General features: G+C 39.6%; 1 protein-coding gene across 2 annotated transcripts in view; it reads right to left on the bottom strand.

The window, feature by feature from the left end:
- Nucleotides 1-9,442, bottom strand: part of GYS2 (glycogen synthase 2) — a 92,532-nt gene that overhangs the window by 15,101 nt on the left and 67,989 nt on the right. For both annotated transcript variants that reach the window (XM_019515681.1, XM_019515682.1), the window contains 7 exons: nt 8,355-8,461; nt 6,532-6,591; nt 4,728-4,806; nt 4,153-4,266; nt 3,014-3,140; nt 1,708-1,803; nt 571-734 (listed from right to left, as the gene is read on the bottom strand). In XM_019515681.1, coding sequence (XP_019371226.1) covers nt 571-734; nt 1,708-1,803; nt 3,014-3,140; nt 4,153-4,266; nt 4,728-4,806; nt 6,532-6,591; nt 8,355-8,461 — 747 coding nt within the window. The remainder of the gene's footprint in view (nt 1-570; nt 735-1,707; nt 1,804-3,013; nt 3,141-4,152; nt 4,267-4,727; nt 4,807-6,531; nt 6,592-8,354; nt 8,462-9,442) is intronic.

Raw genomic sequence — 9,442 nt, 5'->3', positions numbered from 1 at the left:
TACTTAAAAACCCATTCAGTGGGTACATCTACACATGTGCTGTAATACACATTAGCCTATTTTAATGTGCATCACAAAAAAAGCGCTCTTTAGCTAATACGCATTAAAATAAGCAAATGCTTATTTTTCTAGTACCTCACAATGGAGGTACTAGATTTAATGCACATCACCTAAAGAATTTTAATGAACTTGTAAATGCTCCCATTGTTTCTCAGATGTCTATAGGCAGAGCCTGGAAAATAGCTTGGAGGTTGCTATGGCCAGAGGCACTATCTTTGTGTAGTCTTTGTCCTTGGAAAAGCTAGGAGTGCATTATGTTTGGTTTCAGCTTAAACTAATCAGGTCAAAATAATACTCTCTTCAGCATGGGCATGAGTGGGTGTGATTGTCCAAAGCACTTAAATGTATGCTTATATGTCCTCTAGAAGAGGGCTGTTTCACTTCACTCTTCTGACTCACTTCATTGAGGCCATGAAACAGATGATCAAAGGTTCTAGAGATGTAACCACAGTGATGATTGTGTGTTTGGGACAACAGCTTACTATATAGCTACTAAAAAGGTTCACTCACCCTGCCTAAGTATCTCCAGTCCAGTAGGTCTGAGAGTCTTTCAGTTCGATTTCTCTGGATAATTCTCTGGCGTCGTGACTGCTGGCAAAATCCATACAGGAACTGAGTCAGCTGGTTGCATGATTCATCAGGAGAGCGAAACCTCCTGTCAACTATATAAATCCCTGAGTGACACAAAATTAGAGATGAGCAAGACCAGAAATGAGCTTTTAACATTTCTATTCCATTTTCCCTGATGCCTAACCTTTTCCATGTAGTGGAGTTGTGTTTTACTAAGTGGAACAAGGAGTGATACCTATAAGTTACGCAGTTTTTTCCAGTCTAAGGGAATGTTTCATCAGTTGCTGAGAATTAATTAATAAATTAATTGATTGCTTAATCATTCGTGCTGATATTCAGCGGATCTGTTTCCAAATAAGGAAGGCTTATTTTTAAAAAAGAAAAATTTTGGGGAAAAGGTTTCAAGTACTTTTGAGTACATTTCTAAATATAATGAAAGTATTCCACCTTTATTTGATACTAAAACTCCACGGTCTGAAGCATAAACTGAAAAGTTGGCAGGATATTTCCTCAAAGCAAAAAGAGCTGTATTTGTACCTTGACATAGTTAACTTGAGTTCACTGTCTTAATATAAAATCCTAGTGGAGACAAGGCACAGATAAACACAGGTAGGGGCCTCCACATAGCTAGTCAAGGCTAACACATTATATCCAGGATTAACCTCAACTGGCTTTTGTGAGTTAAAAATTGCAGCATTTTGTCTCCACTAGCATTTTACAGTGTTACCTCAATATATGCACCTATCTTCAGAAAATGAAATATATATATGCACCTATCTTCTGAAAATTTGATAACTTCTTTATGAAGTCTTAAAAGAGAGATAGTTTCACCATTTCCAAGACCAGGCTATAGCATATTTGGATGGGAAGGAAGGAAAGCTACTTGAGTTGGAAGCAGAGATGAGGAGTTAGCTGAATGGGGAAAACATACACAGGAGGAAACTCTTGTAAACATATGGATAAACTTTGATGGAAAATCAAATTCTGGAACTCTGAAGTTTGTTCCTCACCAGTCAAGAAGTGCAAGTGAAATATGCAGTCTAACGTGTTGTTTTGAAGTGCTCTTAAAAGTCTCACCATAAGCAGCTGGGTCAGCTACATGCTCCTGCATGAAACAGCCAAATCCCGAAAGGTTTGTGGTCACACTAGGAATGCCCATCACGGTACATTCCGCTGCCAAAAGACACATAAAAAGAGATTTGATGTCAATGAGTTTTGTTTGGGTTCACTTTGGGAAGCAGAAAATGGGAGGACATTGGTCAGAAACCTTCAAAGTGAAATGGAAACAACACTTTTTTGTTTTATCAATCATTTCTTTCTTCAAGCCAGCTCTTTTTAATATAATCTGGGATCCCTGTTTTCAACTGTGGAAGTATAAAAACCTTACCCAGACCCTTCTACCCAGACCCTACCTGTCTCACACCTATTAACTTCTATTCCCTCTGATCTTCCCTGCCACACATTTGCCTTTTGACAGACCTGCATTTTGCATATTGGCTTAAGCTTCTGTTCCACCCAGGAGAGCACACAAACATCAGCATACTCTCCCTATGTCTGAAGAAGGGTGTTTGTGCTTGAAAGCTTGTTAAGAACAATTTTTTCCAACTAATTAGTTGGTCTAATAAAAGATATCACATTACCCAAAGAACCTTGTCTGCCTATGTCCTTAGACCAACGCACCTATAACCAACACCCCCAAAACACAAATGAATGGAAGCACCTAGACCCAGATCTTCCAAGATATTTAAGTGTCTATACCTTTCATTGATTAATATGTATTTATATATGTATTAAATGGGAAATGGGAGCCTAAATATCACTGAAGATCAGGGTGGTATTTTTTTTGTTTGGAAACTTCCTTTAAAAACCTCCCGCTAGGCCTTTGAGGCTCATTCATTCCTGCTTGTAAGTATGCATGGTAAATACCCAGCAGACTATGCAACTGAAATCCAAACTCTTCAGAATTCCACTGAAATCAAGGCAATTGTGCCAGCTGAGGACCTTTTTGGGTTGTGCCTATTTTCTTGCCCTATTACTGAAATATGTCCAGACCTCCAGATCTCCTTTTATATGACACATACTTGATGTTACCAGAAAATAAATTAGATCTGTATTCCAATGCCATAGGAGACCATAAAATTACATACTACTGGGGAAAGTCAGGGTTCAAAATCAGAACAATGGGTAGTTTTCAATGGAGTTATTATGCGAGTTGGCCCCAATATTCTGCCATCAGCAGGCTTGTATGGTAGGGGAAATGGAGTCAAAAGTGATCTTGAAATAATGCAGCAGATGATGACTATCAATTCCATTTTTAAAGGTCCAGACATTAATAATAAATATGTATTACCATCTAATAGCAGTTAGTGTAAAAATTGCTTACCTGGTGTATAACCCCAGGGTTCATAGTAAGATGGAAACACCCCCAGATGGCAGCCTCTGACAAACTCTTCATAGTCCATAGGTAATAACGGACTTGCTGAAGAAAGGAACTCTGGGTGTAATATTACCTGGATATTCAAAAGTTACATTAGAAACAAAAGAGAAATAAAAGCAATACTTTTTAATTTGTAAAACATGGAACAGTTAGCGTCTTTATTGTGGTTCTAAAACAAGGGACTCAGATATTGTGTTCTCTCCCAGCCCTGATTTTAGTCTGTTTACATACAACTCAGCCCAATAACATCAATGATTTTTGGACTCTTAATTTGTTTAGTTTTCCTAATTTATCTTTTATCTTACATCTCTTCATATAAGTTTATTGCGGAAACAAGGGTGCTGTCAAAAACAGTTTTAAATGGTCCATTGCTAATATAATCCATACTTAATAAGGAAAATCACAGATGCTGCTCATCATGGGCTGGGCTGTGGCAATTATTAGGACTAATATGCTGTGCTAAGATTTGTCACCACAAGGAAGAACCCAGGAGGGGAGAATCCTGCTCTGAGCAATACAACACGAAGAGTAACTCCAAGAGCACCAAGAAACTCCACCTTTCATATTGAGAACCTTTCCCAGTTAAGTATGCAGGCATATGCATTAAGGAATCAACTTTTTCTGGGTTTGCCTATCTCAGATGTATGTTTCCTGTTTTGTTAAGGATTAGGAAGGCGTCCTCATGAAACTTGCTAGTAGATATGGGCAAGCCACATGTAAATATGTATTAAATAATGCAGGCTACAAACCCATCAGGTAAAATCCTAGTCTTCAAGAAGTCAATGGATATCTTGCAGTTGACTTCACTAGCCCCAGGATTTTGTGCATGGTGCTAAAACATTTTAATGGCAAAAGCCATCATTCCTTACAAGAAATGTCTCCTTTGAATTTTTGCAGGTAATAAGCAGGCTGGGGTATTTGTTAAAAGTGACTGGCTGCTGTTATTTGAAAGGGTGGTAATTATTTTATTGCATGTCTCTCCCAGGAATGGAACCGATTTCCTCAAATGCCAACCAGCTATATCAGCTACACAGAAACTTTTTAAAGAAATTCTATTACAAAAGAGAGAGAATAAGAAATTCTACCTTGACTCTGTCAGTGCGGTTGTTGAAGAGTCCAATGCGCCGAATGGTATTGAGAATGGGATCATTGCTATCATCAAGCATGTTGTGGGTGGTCACTGGAGGTAGTGTCTGTCTCTACAGCACAGTAAAGGCAACTTTGAGCAAGGAATAAAAAACTGGTAGTGAAGACTTTCCATTTGATGGAATACTTATCATTTCCATCAAATGTTTGATAGGGGATTTGAGAGTGGCTTACCGCTATATCACAGGAGTGCATCAGGAGCTCAGTGAACAACTGTTCAATAGGGCACCCCCGGGGAACACCAGAACCAATGGGCACAAATTCCTGGAAGGCAGCTTCAGGCTTAGTACCAGAAAAAGCTCCTTCACAGTCAGGGGTCCAGACTGTGGAATAAACTCCTTCCAGAGGTGGTTTTCAAGAGGAGACTAGACTAGACAGTCACCTCGCTGGGGTCACTTAACCCCAGTTGTCTTCCTATCTAGAGCAGGAGGGCTGGACCCAATGATCTGCAAGGTCCCTTCCAGCCCCTAACAATATATGAATCTATGAATAAACAATGAATATCCCGTCTGACCTGAGTTGCAAAGATGGCTCTTTTCATTATGGTTATGTCATCCCGATCAAGGATCTTGTTCAAGTCTGGAATTTCTCCTCTGCATGGGTAATACAGAGAGTGTATTTCACCAAATGGCTTGTAATTTGTAATTTTAGAAATGATTATTATGAATTTACAAATTACACTACAACTGTGGAGTGAAGATAAAGACCTGCTAAAGTCAACAAACCTGCTAAAGTCAGCAGGGGTCTTTTCATTGTCTTTAAGGGACTTTGGTATAGGCCATTAACTGAGTGGAGGGTATTATTATTACTATTTCTAAATGTTTTCCACAAACACCCTTTTCTCTCTCTCCCACTGCCTCGCTGCAATTCTCTCTAGCTGTGGCTATACATACATACATACCAGTGATAAAAATCTCATGATTTTTTATTTCTATTTTTGTCAAAATACAATTTTAATCAAAGTATTTCCAAACAGCTCCACAAGTGAAAGGGAGTAGAGGAGAAGAAGAATTACAGATATTTAAATTTCTCTCTCTCAGGAGCATTTCATTTTTGTTGAAATTCCCAGGCAACTCTAGTAAGCATGAGATCATATGGCTTCAGCTCAGGCTAGCCTCCACTTGAAATGAAGGAGAGTATGTCCTGAGAAATGTGTGCAAAGGCCTTCTTCTCTTTGATATAACCAGATTCTCAGGAGATCTGAATTCCACTCTCTTCTATCAACCATGTTTATACACATTTCTTGTTTACAGTGCTAACACTCCTGATATGTAGAGAAGTACTATAACCTTCATTTTATAGATTAGGGGACACAGGCAAGGAGAGATTAATGTAAACATTTTCAAAAAGGCTTGTCTATGGTTTGGTCTATACTAAAAAGTTTTGTTGGCTAGAGGTAAGACAAGGTCAAGCTTTGTATTTAACATAGCTATACTGGTAAACTCCCATTCTGGATATAGCTATCCTGACAGAAAAGAACTTCTACCCATTGAACTTCTGTTGTTCAAAGAGGCTGTGTTGCAATGTCTGAAGAAAAAGACCTTCTGCCATTACATGCTACATCTCCACTAGGGGCCTTTGCCATAGTTAGGGTGGCAGCAACTACATAGTGTAGGCTTGTGACCTTTTCACGCCCCTAGACAATGTAGCCATGTTGGCAATCCTCTAGTATAGACCAGATTTAAGTGACTTTGAATCTTAATGAGAATAAGGGTTTAGCAACCATGCTTGAAAATACTTGTATTCATAACAGCAAGCATTACAGTGGATGATATCTTTTATTGGACCAACTGCATGGATGGGATAGATTTAGAGAAGCTAAATGCAGGGCACTCTTCTTTAGGTAACTCATGTTTAAATATCAGTGAAGAAAATGAACTAGAGATTTAATTTGAGTTTAAGCCAATATGGACACCTGGGACTGAATTTAATTTGCTACCTCAGGTTGAATCCCATTACCTGATGACTGCTATTTTAACCTGAGTTAGCTACTTCTAAAGACCCAACCCAAGTTAAAAATACACCTTTTCTTCATTGAAGATGTATTCTTAGACTCCTAAAAGCCCACAACATTTTTCAATATAGAATTTAGATTCCTATACCAGATAGGTTCCTTTGAAATCTTAATATTAAATGACTTATCCAACCACACACAGGAAATCTGGGATGGGGAAAGACTCCTGAGTTTCTAATTACATCTTCTTTTTCCATTTCTCCCAATGCTCTTTTCTTATCTGCCCATAATACAAACAGGGAAACAATCCAGGTTATACAGCTGGAATTGTCACTCTGAAATATAAAGTGACTCTGAGACTCACCTTAAGAGTGCATCGTAAAGTTTCTTTCCAAATTTTTCTTTCACAGATTGTGCAGTGTCCCTAGATATGTAAGAAAATAATTTGTAAAATGCAGCATGTCAGGGCCAAAATGTACAGTGTCACTGCTGGTGGAAATAAGAGCAAAGCTAAAAGTACTCCAACTTACACTAGGGATTCAGGCAACAGGGAAGCACAAGAAGACCTGCTTAAAGTCTCCTTCCATGACCCTTGGTCATGCTGTCTGATTTCAGTGACACTGAGGGTCTGACCCACTGTGACTTCCCTAAAGCTAAATTCATTGGCAAAACCAGCACTAGAACTTTTGATGCTCGTTTCCCCACCCCTTGCTGGACAAGTAGAACATTCTTCTCCTATATGAAAATCAGCTCCAGGTGTAAAAGAGAGAGAGAGGCTCCTGACATGTTAAAATGATGGTGCAGTGGGTTTGAAGTGGGCGCGTCTACATGAGACGCTTAACGCTCAGAAGACTAACTCTACTGCTCATTAGTGCGGCAGACAAAACCCATGCTAATGTACTACTGTGCAGTAGATCAATCTAATGTGCATTAACATCACTAAAAAAGCATTCATCTGTGCTAATGTGCAGTAGCGCTGATTACAGAGCATTAAGTTAGTACCTGTTATTACAAGTACTATGCTTAATGCGCCATAATTGCAGAGTATTCATAACTGTGTAGGTATACCCAGTTCCTCCTGCCATGCCAGATGTTCATGGGAGGAGGTGCAATGTTTGGAATGGGGCATTACAGGTGCCTGTAGATGTGCAGGACATCTGATCCAACACGCTGTAATTATAGGGCTCCTATACACATGTGGGGAGCCTGCTCTGAAATGCTGGAAATCCGGTGCATCAGAGCAGACTTGATTAATTGAGTCTGCTGAAGCATGGAAATTAATTCAAAGCACCCTGCAGCCATTTTTTCAGAGCAGGGACATATGGTGATGCTGTTTTTGTGTCCTTAAGGAATTTTAAAAATATATATATCAGGATTTTGTCCTGGTTTGTATTTTATGTCCCAGAATCCATACTACCTCATTATGATCCCATGCAGCCCTGTATTGAGATACATCATGGCCTGAACTGGAAGCAATGAAACTGCCTTTCAGCAACTGCCTGTGGTGCTCTTCATGGGCCTGGAAGTTCTGCTAAAAGGCAGAGTCCATGGGCACTGATTGAAGTTTCCATAATGTCAGTAGCTCCAGCTCTAACTGCTATAAGAGGTTACTTAAAGGTTTTGCATTAGAGTGAAAGCTGATCAACTCAAAGAATTATAGAAATGCAGGGAGGCCATCTAACTCTAACCTGTCCTATTGAGGATGGAGCAAAAGGACCACATACAACAGAAATTTGTCCAACCTGCTCTTAAAAATCTCCAGTGATTGGATTCTATAACCTTTCTAAGTAGCTATTCCAGGGCCTCATTATCCATCTAGTTATCATGGCCATCATTCTTCTCTCTTCTAAATTAAATAAACTCAATACTTTCAACCTTTCCTTGCAGGTAATATTTTCTAGTTTACCACTTGGACTGCACCTCCTTGGAATCTTTCCAGTTTGTGCACGTTTTTTGAAATCAAAACTGGACAAAGCACTCCAAATGAGGCCTTACCATGCTGAGAAAATATAATAATTACCTATGATGTATCATATATCTTACATTTTGGGAGGTGACTATATCTTGGCAGAGACCCTAGAACCATGAATAAAGCTAATATCCACTGTAGCACCACCTTGCATGAGTGATCTGTACAATTATTATCCTTTTAACTCCTCATCCAAGAATGATAAGAGTAGTGATTACCATAGCTGTTTGCGGACTGCTTGCCCCTTTAATGTTTCCACATTGAAATTATTTGTTTTTGCAGGCATTATGAAGAACACTACAACTGTGGTGTCACTTTTGTGCACCTAGATACAGAAAAGATGGAGACAAACAGTTAGTGAGAAATCATTATCCAGAAACTAACTTAGATTCCAGACAGTATGTGAGACATCCTGCACAACAGGAATTAGACACAAAAGGCAGTGACCAAAACCCATCTCATCTTAACTCTGGTCAGTAGAGGCCCATGGCTGCACCCAGATCTCTGTGATGGACTCATGCCTTCAGTTCAGGCTGTTGAGGCACACGGATCCACATGAGTGCTACCAGGAATAGTCAAAAACATTACTGAAGACCTCCCTCTGTGTCTTTGAAATATTTGTGTAAATGTAAAGCCAAACTGCATATATAAACCTCATACACAGCATTTAACACATGATTTTAATCAGCATGAGAGAAAAAAAGATGATTTTAAAATGAAAGAATTTCTTGAAGCAAATGTACTTTTTATCATTTCTATAGCTTCTTTACTCACAGCATTTAATCAGCTTGGTCAATGAAAAGTGACTGGTGAGGTTTTAGTTAGGGCGAATTTCTGGGATGCACTTTCTTGTCTAATACATCACTTTGTTGGTCCAAAGGGACCAAAACTGTCTGAATCTTCCCACTGAGGACTGGTTTGAGTCCTTAGCAAGTAGGCATATAGCTTAATTATGTTCTACCCCACCCTGACTCTGACGTAATGGGGCAGGAATGAGCCTAGTGCAGCCATCTCCATTTGCCAGATGGCTCCTTGAAGGTCATAGTTTCATAGTTTCATAGATTTAGGGTCGGAAGGGACCTAGTAGATCTTCTAGCCCGACCCCCCGCCAGGGCGGGAGAACAACAAAACCCCAGAACAAGAAACGGGACTCAAATGAGTCCAGCCAGGTAGGCATCCAGCCTCTTCTTAAAGACCCCCAGGGTAGGGGCCAGCACCACTTCCCTTGGAAGTTGGTTCCAGCTCCTAGCCGCCCTAACTGTGAAGTAGTTTTTGCGGATGTCCAATCTATACCTCCTCTCCATCA

Source organism: Gavialis gangeticus, unplaced genomic scaffold (genome assembly GCF_001723915.1).
Source record: "Gavialis gangeticus isolate Ggan-Ray unplaced genomic scaffold, GavGan_comp1, whole genome shotgun sequence".
NCBI classification, from domain to species: domain Eukaryota; kingdom Metazoa; phylum Chordata; order Crocodylia; family Gavialidae; genus Gavialis; species Gavialis gangeticus.
The sequence above is the reverse complement of the archived record's forward strand: the minus strand, read 5'-3'. Positions and strand labels throughout refer to the sequence as shown.